The sequence below is a fragment of the Ovis canadensis genome, chromosome X (assembly GCF_042477335.2).
Source record: "Ovis canadensis isolate MfBH-ARS-UI-01 breed Bighorn chromosome X, ARS-UI_OviCan_v2, whole genome shotgun sequence".
NCBI classification, from domain to species: Eukaryota; Metazoa; Chordata; class Mammalia; order Artiodactyla; family Bovidae; genus Ovis; species Ovis canadensis.
The window spans coordinates 117,015,075-117,042,307 of record NC_091727.1 but is presented as its reverse complement, the minus strand read 5'-3'; the positions used below and the strand labels follow the sequence as shown (position 1 = coordinate 117,042,307).

General features: G+C 44.1%; 1 protein-coding gene and 1 non-coding gene across 2 annotated transcripts in view; both read left to right on the top strand.

Moving 5' to 3' along the window:
- SLC25A43 (solute carrier family 25 member 43) overlaps positions 1-27,233 on the top strand; it is a 42,446-nt gene that overhangs the window by 8,762 nt on the left and 6,451 nt on the right. Inside the window, exon 3 of the mRNA XM_070290865.1 lies at positions 4,236-4,408. Coding sequence (XP_070146966.1) covers positions 4,236-4,408 — 173 coding nt within the window. The remainder of the gene's footprint in view (positions 1-4,235; positions 4,409-27,233) is intronic.
- Positions 18,324-18,396, top strand: TRNAE-UUC (transfer RNA glutamic acid (anticodon UUC)). The gene has a single exon. It is a non-coding gene; the product is annotated as a tRNA-Glu (tRNA).

Sequence of the window (27,233 nt, the reverse complement as noted above, 5' to 3'; positions counted from 1 at the left end):
TGTTTCCCCATCTATTTGCCACGAAGTGATGGGACCAGATGCCATGATCTTAGTTTTCTGGATGTTGAGCTTTAAGCCAACTTTTTTACTCTCCTCTTTCACTTTCATCAAGAGGCTCTTTAGTTCTTCACTTTCTATCTTAAGGATGGTATCATCTGCATATCTGAGTTTATTGATATTTCTCCTGGCAATCTTGATTCCAGCTTGTGCTTCATCCAGCCCAGAGTTTCTCATGATGTACTCTGCATATAAGTTAAATAAGCAGGGTGACAATATACAGCCTTGATGTACTCCTTTTCCTATTTGGAACCAGTCTGTTGTTCCATGTCCACTTCTAACAGTTGCTTCCTGACCTGCATACAGATTTCTCAAGAGGCAGGTCAGGTGGTCTGGTATTCCCATCTCTTGAAGAATTTTCCAGTTTATTGTGATCCACACAGTCAAAGGCTTTGGCATAGTCAATAAAGCAGAAATAGATGTTTTTCTGGGACTCACTTGCTTTTTCCGTAATCCAATTGTTGGCAGTTTGATCTCTGGTTCCTCTACCTTTTCTAAAACCAGCTTGAACATGTGGAAGTTCAGGGTTCATGTACTGTTGAAGCCTGGGTTGGAGAATTTTGAGCATTACTTTACTAGCGTGTGAAATGAGTGCAATTGTGTGGTAGTTTGAGCATTCTTTGGCATTGCCTTTCTTAGGGATTGGAATGAAAACTGACCTTTACCAGTCCTGTGGCCACTGCTGCATTTCCCAAATTTGCTGGCATATTGAGTGCAGCACTTTCACAGCATTATCTTTTAGGATTTGAAATAGCTCAACTGGAATTCTATCACCTCCACTAGCTTTGTTTGTAGTGATGCTTTCTAAGGCCCACTTGACCTCACATTCCACGATGTCTGGCTCTTGGTGAGTGATCACACCATTGTGATTATCTGGGTCATAAAGATCTTTTTTGTATACTTATTCTGTGTATTCTTGCCACCTCTTCTTAATAGCTTCTGCTTCAAAAATGACAGAATGATCTGAGTTCAAGGTCATATGGATTCAATATATAGTTGATTAGCTTTGTTCTATTCCATAGCCATACACCGCACTCCTAACTTTGGCCTGGGAGGGAGCAGGACAGCCTGCAGGTGGCTCGGCACAAATTGACAGGCAAACAGTCCCACACACTCCCCATATGACTGCAGGAAGGAGTCTCCAAGTACATCCATACATGTATGAGCACAGCCAGGGTAGCAACTGTAGCTTCTGTGATCTTCAGAACCTTTGCCAGGGCTACACCTGCACAAGTCACCAGGACCCCCAATTGCCAATCCAGTAGACTTTTGCCTTTTATCTGACCTTTGTTGCAGTATTTGATGAGATCCACCACCCTTTATTCTAGAAACCTGTCTTCCAAGATCCCACTGTCTCTAGATGTCTTTTCCCACCTCTCTTCGGCTCTTTCTTGTGTGGCTCATCTGATGCTGCCAGCTCTCTACCTGTCGCTATTCCCTGGTTCCTTTCTGAGTTTTCTTCTCACTCTTCATTCCCTCCCTGGGTGGCCTCATCTAAGTTAGTGGCTTAAACAAACATTATTATACTCTAATGACTCCCAATCTCACCTCTATAATAACAATGACTAACATCTATTGCTCTTTATTATGTGCCAGGCACTGTCCTAAACGTTTTGCACACAGCTCCTCATTTAAGCCACATATTACTGGTGAAATAGATGCTTGCCACATTTTACCGGTGAAACAGATGCTTAGGGAAGCGAAGCAACTTGCCCAAGACCACATAGATAGAAAGCGGAAGATCTAGCAATACAACCCCAGAGCCATCTCTCTTAGCCACTGACTACCAGTGGTAGTATGAATTCCTGCAGTTGGACACCCTCACCTGATGTTCCCTTGATACATCAGTCAGGACTAAACCTGATGTCCTCATTAGTTGCCTGCCTGCTCCCTTCCTGTGTCCCTGTGAACAAGACTGCCTTTCTTTCACCCAGTGGCCTAAGCCAGAAGAAACCTATAATCTCCTCAACTTTGACTCCTCTCACTCCATGCCCACTTCAGCCCCAAGTGCTGTCAATTTCACCTTTTTAAACTCTCAAGTCTGCCCCTTCTCCATCCGCATCTTCTCTGCCCCAGGTCACGCTCTCATCTTTCCTGCAGACACGAGAGGCTCCTACCTGGTCCCAGTCCTGGGTCTCTCCTGCCCTGGTCCACCCTGTACCTTGCTACCAGGGGTGTGGTGAGCTTTCTAAGTGCAAGTTAATCATTTCATCAACCTCTTCCCACTGCCCTCCTTAAAAGCCTTTGCTGACTCCTGTGAGCTACAGGGAAAAACCCAGATCCTTCTGGCATACTAGTGCCTTCAGACCTGGCCCTGCCGGCCAGTCCCTACCTCATCTCGTACCATGCTCTACCTGCACTCCTGTTTTGGCCATCCAGAAATACTGGCATTTCTTGGAAATACCACTCTCTGTATATGCTGTTGCCTCTGCTTGCTCTGTCAGTGTCTGATGAACTCCTGCTCATTCCTGAAGACCCAGTTGAAAAGATCTCCCTTCTGTAAAGTCCTTCTTGATTCCCTCAGGCAAAATGGATCCCTCTGATCCTTGTGCACTTTGTGTAGCCCTCCTAGCCCCACTACTATGACTCGTTATCTGTCTGTCTCTCCCATTAGACGGTGAGCATCTCCAGGAATTAGCCTGCTCACTCCTCTTTGTATTCCTGGCACCTGGCAAAGGGCCCATCACATAGCATTAGCTCCAAAGATGTTTTCTGAATGAAAATATAGTGTTGGTATGTCATTTTTGTTTTTATTAAATAAATACTACATTTTTCTAAAGATGAGCAACCCAACTAGTGTTAGGCCCTCTTTTAAATCTCATCTTAAGGGAGAAATTTAGTCCCTGTGTAAACTTCAGATTGGTCCAAAATTTTCTGGAAGCTTCAAAGTGCCAACTACTGCACTATTTGCTCACCATCTTTTCCTAGAAAGGTGAGGCTGCTGGGTGGGAGGGGAGTTTGGTGGAGAATGGATACATGTATATGTATGGTTAATCCCTTCACTGATCACCTGAAATTACCACATTGTTAATCAGCTATACCCCAATACAAAATAAAAAGTTAAAAAGAAAACTAATAAGGACCTACTGGATAGCACAGGGAATCGTCCTCAGTACTCTGTAATGTCCTATATGGAAAAAGAGTCTAAAGAAGAGTGAATATATGTATATGTATAACTGATTTACTTTGCTGTATGGCAGAAGCTAACACAACATTGTAAATCAACTCTACTCCAATATAAATTTTTTTCAAAAAAAAGAAAGCTGAGACTGCCACACAGTGCAGGGTGCCCACTGGGCCCTGATATGGCCACGTCATTCCCAGAAGCAAGGTCAAGTAACCTCCCTCCCTCACCACTACGATCTCACTCTTCAGTTTTCACAGAATGTTATACCTTCTCAGCTGGAGATCAGTATCCCCTAAACTCCAAAGCTTGATTAAGTACCTCCCACTAACTTTTTATTTAGGAGTGATTTTTTTCCCCCAACACTCTATTTTTTTTTATTTCAAACACCCCAAAATGTTAAGAGGATTGGAAATACCCTGGATAAACAAGATCCTACTGTATAGGACAGGAAACTCTATTCAATATCCTGTAATAAACGATAACAGAAATAAATATGAAAAAGACTATATAACTGAATCACTTTGCTGTACATCACTTTACTGTGCTGAAGCTAATACAACATTATAAATCAACTATACATAATTTTTTTTAAAGAATTGGAAATACCCATATACCCAGCATATACCAGGTCCTTCAATGAATGTTTTGGTTTATCATTTATCTGTCCATCCCTCTAGCCATTCATCAGTCATGTATTTTTTGATGATTTTCATGTAAATTGCAAACATCGATACACTTCACCCCTCCGCCTTTCAGCATGCATATTATTAACTAGAGTTCGATATTTGTTTATGATTCTTTTAAAAGTGAAATGGACATAGAATACACAAACCTGCAGGGAATCATTCGATGCATTGTGATCAATGACACAAACCCGATCAAAATATACCACGTTACCATTACCCAAGAAAGTGCCTGCTGCTTCTGTTGGAGTGATTTTTCACAAGCGCAGAGCTGGTCCTGTTGCTTTCCCCAGGGTTCCCTACTGGCATTTATGTTCTCAATCCAGTGTCTCCTGAGCCATCACAGCCTCCCTGGCCTTGTTTTTCAGGTGCTCTCCCTTTCTCTGCTGGCTCCCTTCTAGTTTATATGAACCTGGAGAAAATCTGGAATGGACCCCGGGATCGGTTCTCTCTCCTCCAGAACTTTGCCAATGTCTGCCTGGCTGCCGCAGTGACCCAGACCCTCTCCTTCCCCTTTGACACAGTGAAGAGGAAGATGCAGGTGAGGAGTTGTGTTTGGGCAGACCTTGCCTTGTTTGTGGGTGGGTAACAACAGCAAAGAACACAGAACCTGAGTGAGACCAGGATCCAAAATGCTCATGACTGCTCAAACAAACCTGCAAAGCCCCACTCCACAGCATTTCTGCTGTAACTTCAGGGCAATGGGCATGGGCCCACACCACCTCCCCATTCCCACCCTCTGCTCTCTTAGGTCTACAGAGAAGTGGACCTACAGGTGAGGTCCACTTTTCTTCCCTCACTTTATAGCTGCACTGCCTGTCACATCAAGGTGGCTTCCACAGTGAGGACAGGTCACTCTGGCCTTAACAGCCTGTCCTTACTTCAGAACCAAACTAAGCCAGGAACCGTCACTAACAAGGGGCCAGTAGTCCCTGACTCCCCTGCTGAGGAAGTAACTGCATTTGAAATGAGTCAGTGTGTTAGTGGGCTTGGCCCTGCATTTTCCTAATAGTGACCTAGGAAAACTCAGTTTCTCTACAGACCACAGAGGCAAAAGCCTGATAGCCAAGGTCTCATAGTGAGGAACTGAGCCTAGAATCAGCCAATTCTGATCGAAGAAAACTCAAAATGGTCCAAGTAAGGATGAGGATTACAGGCAGGTTCACACCAAATGGGGCTTTGCATCTGCCCTGAACCATGCTCCTTCTCTGCTAGCCTCCCCTCAGACTCCACATCAAAAGGCTTACCTGCCTTCCTGGACTTTTCTGGGCAAATCTGGATTTATACAGTTGATGTATCCTGAAGAGCTGCTCAGATATTCATTTGGGGCCAGTTGAATCCAATTTGAAATGATCAGCCCCAGCTGAGTTTGCTTTTCCTCATGTCTGTAACTTCTCCCTCTATTGTCTCAGTGGCCCCCGGCTTTCCCATGTGCCTTTTTTGGCTGAGCCAGGCCTCACTTTCCTCAGCACCAAAAAGCCTGCAAGTATTTATCTCAACCTGTAAGGAAAAGCTGCCTTCAGGACAACATACATCACAGTTACACCCAATTCTGCTGCTCCAGCCCATCAAACTTTTCATCTCTCTGGATCGTGTTCCTTTCCTGTCCTTTGTCCAAACAAATTTTTGAAATTGTCACATTATTGTAATTGTCATGTCGATGCAAGCTGAGAGCCTGCCTAATGTATGTTTATTGATAAAAACTGTTATCCCTCATTTTAAGAAGAATACATACACTTCAAAATGGTTAAAATGGTCAAGTTTTCTGTTATGTGTGTTTTACCACAGGGAAAAAAAAAAGGAATGCACATAGATTATAGAAAACTTGGGAAATACAGAAAATCATAACAAAGAAAAGAATTACCTATAAGCCCAATAGCTATGCGTTATGTGATTAAGTTTTACTTCTGTGTGTTCATATGTATATGCAGATGTGTATGCATAAATATATATGTATCTGGAAAGTTATTTTTTCATAAAATTGCATTCCTACTATATGTAAAAATTATATAATAAATGAAAAATTATCTGCTTTTATCACTTATTATTGAATGGATATTGCCTCAGGCCATCAAGTATTAAGAACATCTTTTCTAATTATCACATAATATTCTACCATTTGGATATGCCATAATTATTTTCCATTTTAATATTTTTTTAACTAGAGGATAATTGCTTTACAATGTTGTGTTAGTTTCTGCTGTACAACATCGTGAATGAATCATAAATATATATATATATATTTGTGTGTATATATATCCCCTCCGTCTTGAGCCTCCCCCGCATCCTGCACCTTTTAAGTTGTCACAGAGCGCCAGGCTGGGCTCCCTGTGTTACACAGCAGCTTCCCACTAGCTGGCTGTCTTCCACATGATAGTGTATATATGGCAGTGCCACTTTCTCAATTCGTCCCGCCCTCTCCTTCCCCTGCTGCGTCCACAAGTCTGCTCTCCACATCTGTATCTTCATTCCTTCCCTGCAGTTGGGTTCATCAGTGTCATCTTTCTAGATTCCATATATATGCTTTAATATACAAGATTTGTTTTTCCCTTTTTGACTTACTTCACTCTGCAGGACAGGCTCTTGGTTCATCCATCTCACTACCACTGACTCAAATTCATTCCTTTTCCTTTTTAAGACTGAGTAATATAATATTCCATTGTATATATATGTAGCACAACTTCTTTTGGGTGTGCCATAATTTTTAAAAAAAACAGATTTATTCTCTCAAAGTTTTGGAGCCTAGAAGTTTACTACCAAGATGTTGGCAGGGCCATGCCCCTTTCAAAGGCTCTAGGAGAGGAATCTTCCTTGTCTCTCTCAGCTTCTGGTAGCCCTAAGTGTTCCTTGGTTTGTGGCAGTATAATTTCAATCTCTGCTTCCATTGTACCATAAATAACAATTTCTCCATGTTTAAATGTTTAGGCTGTTTCTAATTCTCCAGTACAATAATACTGCAGTGAAAGCCCTTGTATTTTTTTCACATCTATAATGACACGGTTTAGCTGTATTCCTAGAAATACAGGCCACAAAATAAAAATAAGTCTAAGGTCTTAATGAAGTTTGCACCCCAGAAAGGCTGTTAGTTGACACCTGCAACAGCAGTGAGTAGGGTGGTTTCACTTTCTGAATCCTTGTGAACCTAATAGCTGAAACATGTTGCCATGTTGCTTTAATTTGAATTTCACTGATTACAAGCAAATTGCATGTTTTTCATATATAAATTTGTCATTAGTATTTCTTTGTAAACTTTCCGTCTGTACCCATTGCCTATTTTTCTAGACTATTTAGCTTTTTTTCTTTTCACTAATTGGGAAGAAGTCTTTATATCTTAAAGATATTAACCCTTTGTCGTTTACTGCATCCATTTGACATTTGGCTTCTAATGCTATTTATGCTGTTATTGTACATATTTTACAATTTTTATGCAATTATATATACATGTTACTATTCTGGGGTTTTTAACTTTGCTCTTCTGTGTAAAAGACCTACCCCATCCCACAATCATACGACTATTCACTGATATATTTCTTTAAATATTTTATTGTAATTGTTACACTTATCACTTTAATGTATTTAGAATTTACCTGTGGTGTGATGTGAGGTAATCACCTGGCTTTCAAAAATAATAATAATTTACCAATTGTTTAAGCACCATTTTAGAAATAATCTCTTTTCCCACTACTTTGTTCTATGACTTTTGGCCCAGCAATGGCACCCCACTCCAGTACTCTTGCCTGGGAAATCCCATGGACGGAGGAGCCTCGTAAGCTACAGTCCATGGTGTCGCTAAAGTCAGACACACTGAGCGACTTCACTTTCACTTTTCACTTTCATGCATTGGAGAAGGAAATGGCAACCCACTCCAGTGTTCTTGCCTGGAGAATCCCAGGGACAGAGGAGCCTGGTGGGCTTCTGTCTCTGGGGTCGCACAGAGTCGGACATGACTGAAGTGACTTAGCAGCAGCAGCAGATGTATATATGTCATAGGGTCTGTCTCAGGGCTGTGTGTCCTGAACACAGTCGGCCTGTCCTCGTGCCGGTGCCACACTATTGCAATTCCTAAAGCTTTATAAGAGCCTTTTATGTCTGGCAAGGCATCTACCCCCTCAACACTCTTCAATCTTTCCTTGATTATTCTCAGTCATTCATTGTTTCTGATGAATTTTAGTACTACCTTGTGATTATGACTGGACTTATGTTAAACTTATATACTTGGAATAATTTACATAAAATATTCTGTCTTTATTGAGGAATACAGTATATCTCCCCTTTAGTTTCAGTTCTTCTTTTTTTAACACTGAACCATATGACACTGCCAACAGCCTTTTTTTGACATACCCAAAGGGCAACTTCATGTGGTCAATTCTTAGAAAAGTTGATTTCTTCATATGATAATTATTCAGGTCAGTCTCTCAGTTGTGTCTGACTCTTTGCAACCCCATGAACAGCAGCACACCAGGCTTCCCTGTCCATCACCAACTCCTAGAGCTTGCTCAAACTCATGTCCTTGAGTCAGTGATGTCATCCAACATCTCATCCTCTGTTCCCTTCTCCTCCTGCCTTCAATCTTTCCCAGCATCGGGGTCTTTTCCAATGAGTCCGTTCTTCACATCAGGTGGCCAAAGTATGGTCTTTCTAAAAAAGATAGCTTCTTTAAAAAATCCAGAGTGAAGTTGAGTGGGAAAGAAGTATGATATACTACAAGCTTTTTATTCATTTAATATCCTGGCCCTCAGAATTTCTTTTCCTTTAAGGAGTGAAAATGGGCTCTCGCTGGTTGGCCATCAAAAGATGGATGAGACTAAGGCTGCTTATATCACTGGCTTCCATGCTTTGAGATCACTTTTTGAAACAGTAAAGCCAGAGGCATCTACCCAGCACCTTCTGGAACCTCTTACAATTTAGTGTTCCTTATGCAGAGTTCAAGGTTTCATGACCTCACTTCCTCCCTAGAGGTTAGGATGTGTGTGCTCAGTCAGTTGTGGCTGATTCTTTGAGACCCCATGGACTGTAGCCCTCCAGGCTCCTCTGTCCATGGAATTATCCAGGCAAGAATACTAGAGTGGGGTGCCATTCCCTTCTCCAGGAGATCTTCCTGACCCAGGGATTGAACCCACGTCTCTCGTGTCTCCTGCATTGCCATGCAGATTCTTTACCACTAGCACCACCTGGGAAGCCCAGGGTTTGGGGCGGTCAGTGGAAAGGGGTTAGATTCTAGGACCAACTCCAGTGTGTGGGTTTTTTCCCCGCCTACCAAGCAAGTCTCCAGTGGCACATGGGAGTCCTACAATTCCACTCAGTTCAGACACTCTCAGAGACAGCATTAGATTCCTTGGGTTAAGGGCTCAGTCCCACCAGACTGCCCCCTACTTCAGATGCCGATCTCAAGTCTAGGTTGTCACCCGAGCTTCTGAAGTATAAATTAGACGTTCACACAGCCTTGAATCCGATTAACTTGCTAGAGTGGCTCACAGAACTCAGGAAACTAGTTTATTCACTGGATTACTGGCAACCGGACTCCATCCATTTCTACACTTTCCAAAAGTCACTGTATTAACATAAACTCAGGTGTGACTGAAAGGGGTTTATTATGAATACCAAGGCACCTTTATTGCTCTCATCACTTAGGAAATGTCAAGTTAATATTATAGGAGCTCTGTGCCAGAAATGGGGATGAAGATCAAGTATATATTTATTATAAGTCACAGTATCGCAAAGGGTTTCAGATGAAATTCAATGAATAGAGGTTTCAATCTTCTCTGTAAACTTTTAGCATTCCTTTCTTTACCCAAGAGCTAGAACAGTGACCTCTTATGGGGAAATCCAGCCACCATCACCATTCTACTCTAGAATATATATTTACCACAACAATTTACTATATAGAGGAAATGGGTTGTTGTCAATTAGTCCCTAAGTCATGTCTGACTCTTTGCGACCCCATGTACTGTGGCCCGCCAGGCTCCTCTGTCCATGGGATTTTCCAGGCAAGAAGTGGTTTTGCCATTTCCTTCTCCAGGAGATCTTCCCAACCTAGGGATTGAACCGTCATGTCCTGTATTGTCAGGTGGATTCTTTACCATGAGCCACCAGGGAAGCCCAGAACTGGGTATTTGGAGGAAATTTTTATTATCTTTTCCCTTCCATAGAAACCTTCTTCATAATGCATACACAGAGCTCCAACAAGAAGCTTTAAAATAGTGCAAAGTCATGATGGTTGTAAGAAAAAAATTCAAAGAGGCAATTACTTGGTTTTCATAAAATATGATTAACATCCAGTTATGGATGACAACATAAATGTCATCCAAAGATTCAGGAAGTGAATTCTTAGGGTTGCAGTCAAAATGTTATTTTACAGCAGTTAATAAGCAATAATGGGGCTTCCCTGACTGCCTGCAGTGCAGGAGACACGGATTCAATTCCTGGATCTGGAAGATCCCCCGGAGAAGGAAGTGATAACCCACTCTAGTATTCTTGCCTGGGAAATCCCATGGACAGGGGAGCCTGGTGGGCTACAGTCCATGGAATTTTAAAAGAGTCTGACACGACTTAGCGACTAACCAACGACAACAATAAACAATAGTACCCCATCCAACCTACATTATTTTTAAAATTAATCTATTTATTTTAATTGGAAGCTAATTACAGTATTGTAGTGGTTTCTGCCATACATTGACATGAATCAGCCATGGGTGTACATGTGTCCCCCATCCTGAACCCCCTCCCACCTCCCCCCCAATCCCATCCCTCAGGGTCCTCCCAGTGCACCGGCCCTGAGCTCCCTGTCTCATGCATTGAACCTGGACTGGCAATCTATTTCATATATGGTAATACACATGTTATTGTTTTCAATGCTATTCTCTCAAATCATCCCACCCTTGCATTCTCCCACACAATCCATTCTGTTCTTTATATCTGTGTCTCTTTTGCTGTCTTGTGTATAGAGTCATCATTACCATCTTTCTAAATTCCATATATGACAACCTACTTTAAAAAAAATTAACCTCCTGAGGCAGAACTGCAGGCTGCTTTTAAATGCAAATATGCATTGCTTTCTCTGGCCATTAGATGTCGCTGCAGTAACGGAGCGTATCTGAGCACTACCTGAGGGTATGGAAGCCTTGCAGCTGGTGATCATTGTCCAGTTTACAACCTCCTAATCCCAGCTCAAAATACATCTTCAGTTTGAAGGATAAGGAACCTAGAAACAACAGGCTAGCACTAAATTCTATTGTGGTTGTTTGTTCCTGCAAAGTACTCAATCCAACTTCTCCAAGAAGAGAGTGTTCCTAAGTCTCCCTCCACCTCCCCCTGGGGAGCAGGCAAGGTTTGCCAGCTGAATGTATAAGGAGAGAGCTTTGCAGGGCAGCCAGGCTTCTCTGACCTGAGCACACTTAATGGTAACATTTCCATTCCATTGGCTTTCCTCCTTACACTTGTCCATCAGGAAGCAAATCAACATCAGGTGTGCATTAGATAACCAGCTGGATAGGAAATTTCCTCACCCCCACACTGACTGGCCACTTTGTCTGAAGGTCTCGTTCTTCTAATATATATGCTTTATCCAGACACACATACACACACAATCTGTCCATTTAATGCCACTTCGGGTTGGAACTCTTTTGAGCACTAATGACAGTAATCAGAAGTCTTGTTTAACCAGCTGAGCCCTTCCTTCACCGTGCTTACACTCACTTTATTCCTTTTTCTTCCTTTTACCCTGGCTCCTGGCTGGCATGCTAGAGACTGGAGAGGTAAATAAAATTATGCATGTGCATGTTCTGATGGGATCGCTGCTGGTGGGAAGGGGGTGAGTCAGCCCTGTGCACACATACGATGAGGTGCCCCCCACCTCATATGCCCTCGTGGCCCACAAGACCACCGTGCCTGAAATGCCCTTGGCCACACTTCAGCACATTTCAACTCAAGCTCTTCCAGGTACACCCAGCCTTGCCACCTTTGTCTGTCCCACACCTAACCCAGAGCTTGGGACTGAAGGGGCTGGCAGCACTTAGTGTATTGAGAGAACAAGTAGAAGGGAAACAAGTAGATGGAGATTGATTTGCCTCCATGAGGACCAGGGAGTCCTGAGCAAATGGTTCTCTGAACAGTTCATGTGGAAAAAAAGAGAGAGAGAAGCTGCCTGGAAAATCTAGGGAGCAGCTGAGAAGGTGGAGCTTTGGAACACGGTGGGCCTTCTGAGAGGATCAGGAGGAAGGCGCCAGCCACAAGCTGGGTCCCCCACAATTCTGCCTGACCTCCCCCTCTCCCTGCAGTCCATATTAGGTGTCTCCGTTTCATCAAACATAAAACCAAGTGTTAGCCTGTCACTTTTTACACAGGGGACTTTGACCTCATCAGGGCTCACAAGGCAAGCAGGATTAGGCCCGGTCAGCATTTGAACTAAAAGCACATAAGATGAAGGACAAAGGTGGTATCCAAGTGGCACAGCTGACTGAGCAGAATATGCACAGTCTCTGGGTCAAGAGAGTCCCCAGCTGTTCAAACCGAGATGCTGAACTGAGCCCAGAGCTTCATCCATTCCCTCCAGGGTGCCTCTCCCCTCTCTGGGTTCCTCATGTTCATAACCCACATCCTCTGCCCTGAGCCATATTTCCCCAGCCCTGCTCCCGCACTTCTCATCGTTTGCTGGACACTGCCGTTTGGCCGCCACCTCTCCAGGGTCACCTTGAAGTATGTATCAAACTGACTTCTCCCTCCCCTGAAACTGTCTTCCCAGGGTTGTCCATTTCAGTGCGGTCATTCCCCTCTTACCCAGGCTGCAGACCCAGAAGTTGTCTCTCTTCCCCCTCCCCCAGTCAGCCTTGAACCCAGTTGGGTCTTCATTCCTAACACTCCCATGTTGGTCTTTGTCACTGTCCCTTCCCTCCTCTAGGACCTTATCAGCTCATACGTCGACTACTGCAGTTGATCTCAGGATTCATTCTAAAAATGATCATAAGCATTGGGCACTGATGTACCAACCAGGCACTGTGCTACATGCTGTATGCTCATTATCTCATTTTAATCCTGGCAACAGAGCTGCCTGATTGGTACTGTTATCAAGCCCATTTTACAGAGGAGAAAAGTGAGACACTAAGAGGTTCCATAGCCCGCCCAAGTCCACACACTCAGTAACTGAGTAACTTGCATCACCAGGGTCAGTATTCATTTCTGCCTCCTCCAGCCCAGCCTATGGGCTTCTGGATTTTCTTAAGATCTGCCTGTGTCGTGTCCTTCATTGCCCTGAGAGAATAAAGGCTGGGCCCCTTGGCCCGGCAGGCTGCCCTTACCAACTTTGCCACCCTCGTTGCACCGAGGCCCCCTCTATCAGGAGTTGCACAATCAGATGCTGGCAGGAACTTGGAAGTAATGGAAAAAAGAGAAAGTAGGGAAAGCCGGATAATATAAGTAACACTCACCTCCAAAAGAATAAGCTTGCAAATGCACTCTGAGCCATCCTGGCTTTCAGAAGCATTCTGGAGAGCTAACTGCACTGTGCTTACAAAATGTGATCAGCATCTAAATACGAATCGCAGCATAAAACAAAGTGGCCAGGGGAGGCTGCAGTGAGTTCCCCTTCTCCAAACGGTAGATGCCTTTTAGAAATGTGGGCCCCTTTTTCAAGGGAGCCTAAAATCCAGATTTTCCTGTGAGATCCCCCAATCTTTCAACGTTGCCAAATACAAGTTGTCAGATTTTGCCTGAGCTAAACAAAACAGGACTTTTTTTTTTAACCTCTGCCTGTTCCAGCCTCCAGTTCAATCAAAATTATCTCCTTAGCCCCTCTCCTCCATCCCCCTGAAGAATAAGTGTATTTCACATTCCTAATCATGTCTGCCTGGAGCATCCACCTCCATCTCACCTGAGATGTGCCCCGTGGTGGCTGGCTCTTATCAAGTTGTTGTTTAGCTAATTCATGTCCAACTCTTTTGTGACCCTATGGGCTGTAGCCCACCAGGTTCTTCTGTCCTTGGGATTTTACAGGCAAGAATACTAGAGTGGGTTGCCATTTCCTACTCCAGGTGATATTCCCAACCCAGGGATCAAATCTGCATCTCCTGCTTTGGCAGGCGGATTCTTTACTGCTGAGTCACCTGGGAAGCTCTCTTTTGACTTACAACAGCACATATATGTTGATCTCATTTGATAAATGAGTTCACTTTTCCTACCCCTCAAACAGCGGTCCTATTGTGATGGATCAAGACATCCATCTTGTGTTTTGCCTCTGTAAAACCACAAATAAGGCTGTTCCAAACCACTTCAGAGGGCATTTGGGGGTAGGAGAATCCAAGTTAACTAAAAGTGCGCTCTGTCAATAACTATAGATGCTGTCTTCACTGTTACTACCCCCACCCCCAAGGGCATATTTTGTTCCAGAAGCTTTGTGGTTAAACAGCCCCTTTTAGGTGCTTCCCTGGTGGCTCAGATAGTAAAAAAAAAAAATCTGCTTGTGATAGGGAAGACCCAGGTTCAATCCCTGGGCTGGCAAGATCTCCTGGAGAAGGAAATGGCTGCCCACTCCAGCATTCTTAGGGCTTCCCTGGTAGCTCAGATGGTAAAGAATCTGCCTGCCAATGCCAGAGACCTGAGTTCAATTGCTGAATGGGGAAGATCCCCTGGATAAGAAAATGGCAACCCACTCCAGTGTTCTTGCCTGGAGAATTACATGGACAGAAGAACCTGATGGGCTACCATCCACAAGGTCGCAAAGAGTCAGACACAACCGAGCAACTAACCCTTTCATTTTCACTTTTCAACCCCTTTTAAATAATACACTTAGCCTGTGTGTACACTCTGGTCCAGCTTGTTTAGTTTCCATAGCATTTCTCCATGTGCCCTACCTCCTACCATCTCTCCACCATTGCTGCACGCCTCTACCCTTCCCTCCTGAAACCTTCTCTCACCTTCTCAAGAGGAAAGAGGTTCCTGGTTCTGAACACCCATAGCTCCCTCTCTATAGCTTGCAGGCCCATGTCACATGCTTCCTCGTGTCATAATCTTCTGTGTTCATGATTCCTTCCAGACAGCTCCTTGCCTGTGGGACGTGTGTCTTACACATCTGTTTGTCCCCACAGCACATAACCTCATATTTCAGGCACTTGATACTTGTTTTAAAGTGAATAAAGTTCAGGGCTGGCTTCTGAATTCCCACTGCCTTGTGAGTACAGAATTGAAACTTAGCTGCCACTGGGTGAGCCCCAAGCCTGTGTGCTCATCCCTTCCCTGTGCTGAAGGTAAGAACAGCCTGCCTTTTTCTCCCTGCTGACCTAGGGAAACCTCGGCTTTGTCCCCTGCCTCAAACTGCCTGCAATCCTTGCTCTGATAACACACTATCTCCTACCCCCGGCCTTACCTCTCCTGTTCTGTGTATCTCAGCTCCAACACCTGTTACCATTTCAAGATAAGTAAATATGCTAAAAGGACAGAGAAAAACAGTCTTGATGGACACCCCCTCTTCACAACAGCCTCCCACCACTTTGTGCTTGATGAATCAGCATCATAGTGTTTGTACTTGCATGTTGATTTCAGTAAACGTGATATGAAGGAGCAGATCTAGATCTGGCATAAGGATGGGGACAAAATATGTCTGGAGGAGAAAACCACAGGGAAGTAAATAAGAAATGACAATAATGCAATAATAACTACATTTATTCATCATGTAATGTGGACCAGGCCGTGTATCATCCCATCCTCTTCATCCACCCTATTAAGTAAGTATAGTTAGTATCCCTAGTTTCTAGGTGAGGAAATGAGGCATGAGGCACAGAGAGGGTAAGTTACCTGCCCAGCATTCACTTAGCTACCAAGTGGCTCGGGGGCTAGGAAATCAGGTCTCTCCTTCAGGCCCATGCTTTATCCACCAGGGCTCCAGGGGCTTGTTCCTGCTGCTGCTGCTAAGTCACTTCAGTTATGTCCGACTCTATGCGACCCCATAGACGGCAGCCCACTAGGCTCTGCGTCCCTGGGATTCTCCAGGCAAGAACACTGGAGTGAGCTGCCATTGCCTTCTCTGGGGCTTGTTCCTAGATGCTAGGTAATCAGTTAGGGTTTTTTTGGTTTTGTTTTTGTTTTTCAGTTCAGGATGACAGAGAATGAAACCTAATTTTGAGATTTGGGAATGCTGGGCCTCAGTTGAAAAAAAAAACAAAAAACAAAAAACAGCACGCAAGCTCAAAAATGGGCATGAGAGTGGCTTTGGCCAAGGAATGGTTAACTCATTTGGAAAGGGGAAAAAAAATCTTTAGAAAACCAGGCTGTTGGGCGCCCTGGCTTTCTTTGGTCGCTGGCAGCCTGACAACGGAAAGCTTGAAGCCTGCAGATTGAAATGAGGAGCAGAGAACATTCAGCAGCCATGGACCTTTGGCCGCCTCAGACTGGCTATGCCGCTCAGACAGACCGGGGAAGAAAGCCCCAACAGCTCGCCGAGCCCATGGCAGAGCAGATGCAAAGCCCCAGCGTGAGAAAGTGTAGATTATTCTCATCACACCTGCCAGGAAGCACTACATGAGTTTCAGGTGTTCTGCCTAGTTCAGCATTTCTTGGTTGACATGGCATCTAGTCTCAGGAGGACTAGAGTTCTGTTTCCCCAGCACAGCCAACTCGCCCGCTGGTCCAGAAATACAAACACTGCTGGGTTCTCAACTCTCGGGGTCATGGGAGAGGATGGGAGCGTTACCTTGAGTTCACTGCATCTTTAACTCCTTGCCATCATTTTGCTTTGGGGGCTGGGCCCTTTGGGAACTGACAGCTTCTGCCTCGGTCAGTAGCATTGCCTTGGCATTCTGAGGGGAAAAAAAGGACATTTTTCATATCCAGGTAGAGGTCTGGACATCCCTCAGGCCAGGTGGCTTTGTTTGAGTATCATCATTAAGGTGTAAGGAAAGAAGTCTCCCCTTTGTTTTTTCCAAAGGTGTAGAGTGCCCTAAATACTTTAGGGATGGCAGTTGTTGATCATGGAAACAAGACTATTCCCTAGAGGGCAGGCACGGGGCGGGGCAGAGGGGTGGGGGGTGGGCCCAGGGCCACGGGGAGGAGCCTTCCTAATTCCACTCATTGTAAAATTGCTCTGCCCTTTCCTCCTGACTTGCACTGTCTTATTCCTTCCAAGAGATAAAGTCTGGGAATCAAAATGGCCAGCCTCTGCTAAGCAGACTTCTTTGAGTTCCAGCTGGACAATAACAGCAGCTAAAACGGGAGCTCCCCTTCCCTCTGCCTCCAGGGTTGGGGTGAAGAGAGACAGGGGAAGGGAAGGGAGTCCCAGGAAAGGCCCACAGCTGTGAGCACTCATCTGTAGGCCCTGCTGTCAGGGGGAGATGCACACTGGGGTTTGTGAATCCCTCTGCTGGCATCAAGCCAGCTTTAGAAATGCAGCACCAGTTTTTACCTCCTTTCCCTCACATAGATGTTATTCATTTGTTTTGGAGATTTGTCTCTCTTTTTTTGTCATTTGTTTGTTTTTGGCCACACCATGTGGCATATGGGATCTTAGTTCCCCGACCAGGGATTGAAACCGTGCCTCCTGTATTGGGAGCTTGGAGTCTTAACCATTGGAACACCAGGGAAGTCCCTGTTCATTTGTTAGGGGAGGTGGTTATTTGTTTTTAATAATTTATTTACTTGTTTTTGGCTGTGCAGGGTCTTCATTGTTGCATAGGCTTTTTTCCTTTAGTTGCAGCTCACAGGCTCTAGAGCACAGACTCAATAGTCGGAGGCGCACAGGCTTAGTTGCCCTGTGGCATGTGGGATCCTCCTGGATCAAACCTGTGTCTCTTGCATTGGTAGACAGATTCTTTACCACTGAGCTACCAGGGAAGTTCCCCTGCTCATTTGATTTTGATAGCTGTGTTTATCTTAAAGCTTTCATTGGCAGACTAGCTCTGTGGTCCAGAGTGTGGGCTTTAGATGCCAGCCCTGCCCCTTACTCTTTGTGTGAACTTGGGTAAACCACGTCACCTCTCTGAACCTCATCTTTCCTCCTCTGTAAAACACGGGGAGAAGCCTAGTGCCTGGTTCATATTCCTGTGGAGAAGACTGAATGGGGTTAATGCAGACACAGAGCCAGACACATGATAAATACTCAGTAAAGCTAAGGTACTATTTTTATTCTTGAAGCATCTCTTCAGAATCTACTCAGGCATTGAAGGCCTGATTAAAGCTACAAAAGCCAGGCCAGGTGTGTTTATGTGTTTTTTATGATCACTGTAAACACCCAAATGAGCTAACATCACAAGACCTCAAAAGATCTTCCATCTCTATAGATAATGGTGAGAAGGGGTGGTAGTGGAGTGGATCATTCGTTGGGTTAATTTAACAGGTGTTTACCCAGAGGCCACTGGGTGCAGCTCCTGCATATGCCTGTGTATTCCCAGCCTGCTGAAAACTGGCATGTGCCAAATCTTTTCCCGCAAGCTTCCTACGCAGTCTCACTCCCTGTCAAGATGACACTAGGGACACCCCTGATGGTCCAGTGGTTAGGACTTGGTGCTTTCACTGCCAAGGGCCCAGGTTCAATCCCTGGTCAGGAAATTAAGATTCTGCAAGCTGTGGGGTGTGGCCAAAAAAATAAACACAAAATTTTAGAAGGTAACTCTAAAAGTTGGCTCTGCCCTGTACACACTCCCACGGCCACCCTCGGCTGCTCCCGTGCCTGCATCTCAATTGCTTTCTCGAGTCTGGTCCAGCTGCACTTTCGATTTCCCCACCTCCACCCCCAGCTGGTACATGGAAACTATTTCTCTTCTCTTCCCAAGAAAAATGCTAGCCTGCTGTCCATTTCCTCGCTGCCCCCATGTTATTGCAGGCTTTCCGAGTAGGTCATTATGGGGGATGGCTTGTAGGCCTGCCAAGCTGGGAGCAGCTGCCTATTCCCGCTTGCATGGACAACCCCGCCCCCCCCCCCAAGGAGCCAGGGTGTTTCTCAGCTGTATGAGGACAATTTGGGGGGACCTAGCACTGCCAAGAGAAACTTGAGCCATGTGGCTCACAAGACATAAAGGCCCTTTTACTTTAATACCACTGGTTTTTTTAGCTTGTTTGACTCCTCGGGATTTGCCAACAGACAGAAGCCTCTTAGCCCAACTGCCTTCCACGAATATACATTCTCAGACGGCTTGGAAACTGGATGGTGTGGTCTTCAGGTTGTGCCCTATATTACTGCAGAAGTTAGAAGTTGTTTCCAAATAACAAGTGAAAGGTTATGAGCTCCTGTTGGCTCCAACTAGCAGACTCTTGTTGCTTCTAAGCTTTGGAAATGAAGAATAAAGCTGCTTTAAACAACTATGTGCAGGTTTTTGTGAGGACATAAATTTTTAACCTCCTTTAGGTAAATACCAATATCTAATCAGCACAATTGCTGGCTCCTACGGTATGAGTATATTTAGTGTTGTAAGAAACCACCGACCTGTCTTCCAGAGTGACTGTACCATTGTGCATGCCCACCAGTAATGAATGAGAGTTCCTGTTGTCCCCACATCCTCACCAATATCTGTTGCCCTCAGTGTTCTGGATTGTGGCTATTCTAGTTGATGTGTAGTGGTAATTTGGTTGTTTCTTATCGTTGAGTTTTAAGAGTTCTCTCTATGGTCCCTTATCAGATATGACTTTTGCCGATATTTTCTCCTAGCCTGTGGTTTGTCTTCTTATTGTCTTGATTAATGCTCTTTTACAATTAACATTCTACCTTTTGCCTAGGGAACATTTGCATTTGAAACAAAATCTAAGAGGTACAAATAATGTCTATTAAAAAGTTAGTCTTCCCCAACCTTTGTCCCTTAACCCCTCCAGTTCTCTACAGAGAAAACCCTATTGTTTCCAGTTTTTTACCTAGTCATTCCAAAGATGGTCTATCCAAAGATATACATAAATATGCATATTTATATTCTTTTTGTTTTTAGAAAATCAGCAGCATGCATATATCTCTTCTACACTGGGTTTTTTTTTTTTTTTCCACCTAAAATGTATCTTGGAGATGGCACCTTATCAGTCCAGGTTTAACTGCCACATACTTTTAAATGGTGACATAGTGTTCCATAGTATGACATACTGTCTCTTTGATAGACATTCAGATCATTTCCAGTTTGTTGCTCTTATCAACAATGCTGCAACAAAAATGCTTGTAACATACATCATTTCCCACATGGGCAAATGTATCTATAGGATAGATTCCTAAAATTAAGATTGCGCTAATCAAGGAAATATGAGTTAACATCTTCACAAGTATTATTTAATTATTTCAGTACTCATAGAAAGAATGAAAACCTAAAACATTGCCTCCGGTAGAAGACCTCTGGCGAGTTTATCACAGAAACAGTCAACCACATTGCTTTGAAGTGTTTACCTATCATTTCCATTGACTGCAAATCCGATCCTTCTTTCCTTCAATATGTATTAAGCACATTCTGGGTGCTGAGCATATTGGTAGCCTTTGGGAACAAAACCATAAACAAGATAGACATAGTCACTGCCCTCATGGTATTTAGCCTGTGCGGTATGGGGGGTGGGGAGACATGAAATAATTATACACTGAAAGTGAAAATGTTAGTTGCTCAGTCAGGTCTAACTCTTTGCAACCCCATGAACTGTAGCTCTCCTCTGTCGGATTCTCCAAGCAAGAATACTGGAATGGGTTGCCATTTCCTTCTCCAAGGGATCTTCCTAACTCAGGGATCGGACCCAGGTCTCCCACATTGCAGGCAGATTCTTTACCATCTGAGCCACCAGGGAAGCACTATACACTAGATCATTACAAACTGTATCACATGCCATGAAAGAGAAGTACGGGGTGCCCAAAAGTGTTTACTGGGCTCCTGACTTAGGCTGGAGATCTGGGAAGACTTCCCTGCAGAAGTAATGTTTAGTCTCATTGGTGAGAAAGACTTAGCTAGGCAAAGGGAAGCACAGATTTGAAGTCCTAGGGGCAGGAAGGAGTGTGGAGTAGACCAGCAGCGTGGATTAGAGGAGCAAGAAAGAGCCTTCAAGGTCATTTAGTTTCAGCCTCCTGACATGTGAAGAAAGGAAGGTTCAAGGAATTCAAGGACTTGGTCAGGGTGAGGCAAATGGTGGCAGAGCCAGATGTAGGACTCAGCTTTCTCAAGTGGTGTCTGCTGTAGAACACTGCATGTCCATTCTGGCAGATCTGAACTGACACCACAGGACAGTCGCCTGGGTGTGTATGGAGGGAGGATTTAAGCTCAGGGCCTTGTGGTTAGTAACCTGATATGCTTTGTGTCTCTTTACTAGTAAGATACAGTTTGGGCAAATGGCAGTCTAGCATTCTAGGCTCCTGGGTTGGTTTAGTCTTCAGTATACTTGTCTCTTCTCCAAGCTTTGGGAGGTTTTGGGGTTTTTTGTTGTTGTTGTTGCTGTTGTTGTTTGTGTATTGGGGGGAATTTTTTAGGTTTGGGGGGTGTTCTGTTTTGGCCATGCTGCACAACTTGTGGTATCTTAGTTCCCCATCCAGGGACCGAACCTGAGCTCTTGGAAGTGAAAGCACAGACTCCTAACCACTGGACTGCCAGGGAATTCCCTCTTCTCCAAGCTGAAATACTCTATAGTAATGATAATGGTGGTTACTATTTGTCAAATGCTGTTCTAAGCACTTTACATGTATTTCATTTAATCTTGACAACAATCCTATAAGATAGGCATTATTATTATTATCCCATTTTACAGATGAGGAAATTGAGGCTCAGGTAGGCCAAGGCATTTGCTCAAAGTCCCAGGGTTAGTGAGTGGCAAACTGATGTCTCAATCTAAGCAGTCTGGCCTCAGTGCCCATGTGTTCTCACTGCCCAGGCACTCTCACTGTCAGCAGCTGGAGGGTGGGCTCAGGTCTTAGCCTTAGCTGCTGTGTGCTATGAAGGGCCCACGCCAGTGAAACAAACTGTCTGCCTATCAGACTCATGTGGGGAGCTTGCCAAAAATGCTGACATCCAAACCTCACCCCAAGTCTGTTAAATCACAGCCTCCAGGGGGTGATTCCAATCATTGATGGTTTTGAAAAGCTTCCATGTTTAGTCTAATATGTAGCTAAAGGTTGAGAAGCATGGTTATATAGCCATACCATTCTTTCTTTCTTTGGGGATATCTTAATCTGAGCTGCTGTAACAGAAATACTATAGATTAGGTGACTTGACAAGCACTTATGTCTCACGGTTCTAGAGACTGGAAAGTCCAAGATCAAGGTGCCAGCAGGTTTGGTATCTGGTGAGAAGCCACTCCCTGGTTTGCAAATAGCCACTTTCTTGCTGTCTTCTCCCATGGTGGAGTGAGAGACATTATTTCTCTTGTGTGTCTCCTTATAAGAGCACTAATCCCATTGATGAGGGCTCCACCCTCATAACCTAATCACCTGCCACCTCCAAATACCATCACAGTAGGGATGAGGGATCCAACATACAAACTTTGGGGGACACACAGACATTGAGTCCAGGGGGCAAGCAGCAATATGATTTTGCCTTTGCAATCTGGGTGTCTATTTGTTTTTTTTTTAATTAAATAAAGTTTTTATTTTGTATTGGAGTACAGCTGATTAATGATATTGTGATAGTTTCAGGTGCACAGCAAAGAGACTCAGCCACACATGTACATGTATCCATTCTCTCCCAGACTCCTCTCCCATCAAGGCCGTCACATAATATTGAACAGAGTTCCATATACTATACAATAGGACCTTGTTGGTTATCCATTTTCTGGGTATCTGTTTACTGTGATCCTTGTAGAGGCATTTATTCATACCACACCATGGGCAAACTCATGACTTTGAGCAAACTTCAGGAGATAGTGAAGCCTGGCACACTGCAGTCCATGGGGTCACAAAGAGCCAGACATGACTCAACACCACTGCCATGAGCTCCAGTCCTAGCATAAAGCATTCATTCAGTGTGTGCTGTGGCACCCACATTCGAGGTTGATATGTGGTAACAGGTTTGCAGAGGGCTGAGGTAGTAATCTAACTGGAAATAGTGTAGCTTAGTGGGGTAGAGCTTCAATCTGACCCAGATTCAAGTTGATGCCTTTTTCAAGCAGTCTGTGATTTTGAAAATTTCTCTTTTCTCAGGCTCTATTTTGCCATCCATAAAACTGGGCTAGTAAGATAATACTGCCTATTTCATGAGGCTTCTGTGAGGATTAAATGAACTAGTCCATGTCAAGTGCTCAGTGTAATGCCTGACACCTATAACTCTGTAAATATTGGCCATTATTTTATTTCCTGGCCATACATGTGGCTTATTTGAGCCTGGTCACAGGTAAACAGTTGTATTGGGGAAAGCTACTAGTGACACTGATATTGAGGGGAATTTTGTTTGACATTTGACGAGTGCCTGGTATGTGCAATGAAGGTTATTAAACCCTGAAGAGCTGAGACAGTGAGGACTGCCTAGTGTCTGCTCCCATGAGCTTGCTGGCTGCCAGCCCAGAGATTGCATCCAGATAACTTATACCAGGTAGCCTGGCCCATGGCAGAGGTCTAACCAGTACCTCAGGGAGCACAAAACAGGAAAAGACAAGACTGGACATGTTTCAGTTCAAGTCCAACAGTGGACTGCAGGCAGAATTCTGTTTCTCAGGGCACCTCAGTCAGTCTTTTTCCCTCTAAAGGCCTTCAACTAATTAGATGAGGCCTACCCACAAACTATCTTCTCTGGTGGCTTAGACGGTTAAGCGTCTGTTTACAATGTGGGAGACACGGGTTCAGTCACTGGGTCGGGAAGATCCCCTGGAGAAGGAAATGGCACTCCACTCCAGTACTATTGCCTGGAAAATCCCACGGACAAAGGAGCCTGGTAGGCTACAGTCCGTGGGGTCACAAAGAGTCGGACACGACTGAGCAACTTCACTTCACTTACCCACAAACTAAGATCATGGCATCTGGTTCCATCACTTCATGGGAAATAGATGGGGAAACAGTGGAAACAGTGTCAGACTTTATTTTTTGAGGCTCCAAAATCACTGCAGATGGTGACTGCAGCCATGAAATTAAAAGACGCTTACTCCTTGGAAGAAAAGTTATGACCAACCTAGATAGCATATTCAAAAGCAGAGACATTACTTTGCCAACAAAGGTCCGTCTAGTGAAGGCTATGGGTTTTCCTGTGGGCATGTATGGATGTGAGAGTTGGACTGTGAAGAAAGCTGAGTGCCGAAGAATTGATGCTTTTGAACTGTGATGTTGGAGAAGACTCTTGAGAGTCCCTTGGACTGCAAGGAGATCCAACCAGTCCATTCTAAAGGAGATCAGTGCTGGGTGTTCTTTGGAAGGAATGATGCTAAAGCTGAAACTCCAGTACTTTGGCCGCCTCATGCGAAGAGCTGACTCATTGGAAAAGACTTTGATGCTGGGAGGGATTGCGGGCAGGAGGAAAACGGGACGACAGAGGATGAGATGGCTGGATGGCATCAGTGACTCGATGGACATGAGTCTGAGTGAACTCTGGGAGTTGGTGATGGACAGGGAGGCCTGGCGTGCTGCGATTCATGGGGTCGCAAACAGTCAGACACAACTGAGTGACTGAACTGAACTGAACTGAACTGAACTACCCACATTATGAAGGGTAATTTGCTTTACTCAAAAGCCTAGTGATTTTTTTTAATTGAAGTATAATTGGTTTACAATGTTGTGTTAGTTTCAGGTATACAGCAAAGTGATTCAGTTATATATATATATATGTACATATATATTTATATTCTTTTTCAGATTCCTTTTTATTGTAGGTTATTACAAAATATTGAGTATAGTTCTCTGGGCTATGCAGTAGGTCTTTGTTGTTTATTTTATATACAGTAGTGTGTATATATTAATCGCAAACTCCAATTTATCAAATTAACAAAGTCTAGTGACTTAAATGTTAATCACATCTACAAAATACCTTTACAGTAATATCCCAACTGGTATTTAACCAAATACCTGGGTACTGACCATGGCCTAGCCAAGCTGACACATGAAACTAACCCATCATGGGGTGATATTGGGAAATGATGCTGGGAAGATAGGTGGGGGCCAAACTGTAGAGTTTTTGAATTCTATTAAGTTTTCTTTGGAAAACACTCCTTCTGGAAGTTTTCCTTTGGAAAATTGGTGATTGGTGAAGGTTTTGAAGCAAAGCAATGACAGTATCTGATGAGTTTTGAGTGGTATACACGAGGGGTAAGGGTAACTCCAACTTGGGGCCTGAGCAAAGAGGTCAAAACACATATACAGTTTGTGGTTTTTATTAGACTTTTAAGTGGAGAGATGTCAAGTAGACAGTTGGTTACTTGATCCTCTGGCTCAAAGGAGAGAGGGGGCCAGAGGAGAACAGGAAGAAGGCCAGTGCAGTTGAAGTGTAGTGGCGCAAGATGAAAACTGAAAATATGTACTGGGGCAGGTCACGCAGGGCCTGAGCCTTCACGTCATGGGTTCAGCCAGCTCCTACCAGCTCAAGAGAGCTGATTATTAAATTGCAGCAAATTTGGGTGCTGGTTGACCTCACAGTTGGTAGCCTGCAATCTGCCATGGTAGGAGTATTTACAACATTGAAATGAAGAAATGCTACAACCCAGGGCTTCTTCCACCCACAGAACCAGTTGTTAAATATTTACTACAATATTACCACTACAGCTTACAGACAGCAGTGAAAATTTTATATTTATTCTCAGTGGCTTTAATAAAGTCATTAAAATATTTTAAGCCAGTGAGTAAAAAGCTTTGATTTTTTTTTTTAATCACTCTGGCTGCTCTATAGAGACAGAAGGCAAGAAGTCTCAAACTTTTTCTGTCCCAAAGAGACTACTAAGGATGCTGCTGCAATGGTCCATGTGAACACTGAAGGTGGAGTGAAGGAAAGACATCTGAAAGATTATTAGGGTCCCAAGATTGACCATAGATGGCCCCTGATTCATCACAAATTGACTATAGCTGAACCTGTTATATAATTCATGTAACTTGGTTAGTGTTTTTTGTTTTAGTGGTGGTAGGGGACCCCAGCAGAGAAGGCAATGGCACCCCACTCCAGAACTCTTGCCTGGAAAATCCCATGGACGGAGGAGCCTGGTAGGCTGCAGTCCATGGGGTCGCAGAGTTGGACACAACTGAGCGACTTCACTTTTACTTTTCACTTTCATGCATTGGAAAAGGAAATGGCAACCCACTCCAGTGTTCTTGCCTGGAGAATTCCAGGGACGGTGGAGCCTGGTGGGCTGCCATCTATGGGGTCACACAGAGTCGGACACGACTGAAGTGACTTAGCAGCAGCAACAGCAGGGGACCTCAGGTTGCAAATTACCTTGACTCATAACTGCGGGCTTTTTGCTATTTTACTGGAAACCAGCAGAAGATAAATCAATAATATTATCTCATAACAGAATAAGACAGTTAATTTCCTGCATGAGCACAATCTCCTCTTTTTAATATTTCAATCTTTCAGTAGCAGGAGGTGCTTCAAACCTTGCAATTAGGCTGATTCTTTCTAAGGGAAAGGAGGCTTAATATCTCTTTGATGGCAGTTCTTTCTCAATGGGATAGGAGGGAAAAGAGGACATGTCGGAACAGTGCTAAGATGAACACTTTAAAGACATTCACCAAAGACCCCTGACCATTTTTGGTTCCTGTAACTAGGCTGGAGACTCAGCTTGTTCATTTCACATTCCTTTTCTCATACTCTGTCTGTGCTTGGTTGTTATTATACCTCAAGGGGAAGGCCTAACCCCAAAGTTCACTCTTTGCCTTGAAGGAGAACAGAAATCCCTTTCCTACAGAGCTGAAATTCTAGTTGGGGGTAGGAGCAACCAATAAAGAAAATAAGTAATTATACCAACTATGAAAGAGCAAGGAAAGGAGATAGGCCTGGCCACGATCAGTTCAGCAGGGTAATGGAGACAGGTGCTAAACTGAGTGGTAGAGTGGGGAGGTGGGAAGAGAGGAAGTGGAGTCAGCCAGAGTAGACAGCTATTTCAAGAAGTGCAGATGGAAAGGGAGAGACATGTCCATCCACAGCTAGATGGATAAGCAAATTATGATACGTCCGCACAATGGAATCTGACTCAGCAGTAAAAAAACAAAAAACAAAAAAAACTATTGATGAACACAACATGGATGACTCTCAAAGGCATAATGCTGAGTGAAAGAAGCCCATCTCAAAACAGTTACAAGCTCCATGTTTCCATTTTTATGACAGTCTCAGGGAGCAAAACTATAGGAACAGAACAGATCAGTGGTTGCCCTGGGTTAGGGTGGGGGTGACTGTAATTATAAAGGAGCAGGAAAATTCTGGGGGCTAGTGGAGCAGTTCTATGTCCTGATTACAGGGGTGGTCACACAGATCTATACATGGGCATGCATGTATTCCCGGTCCTCAGTCGTATCTGACTCTTGCAACCCCATGGAC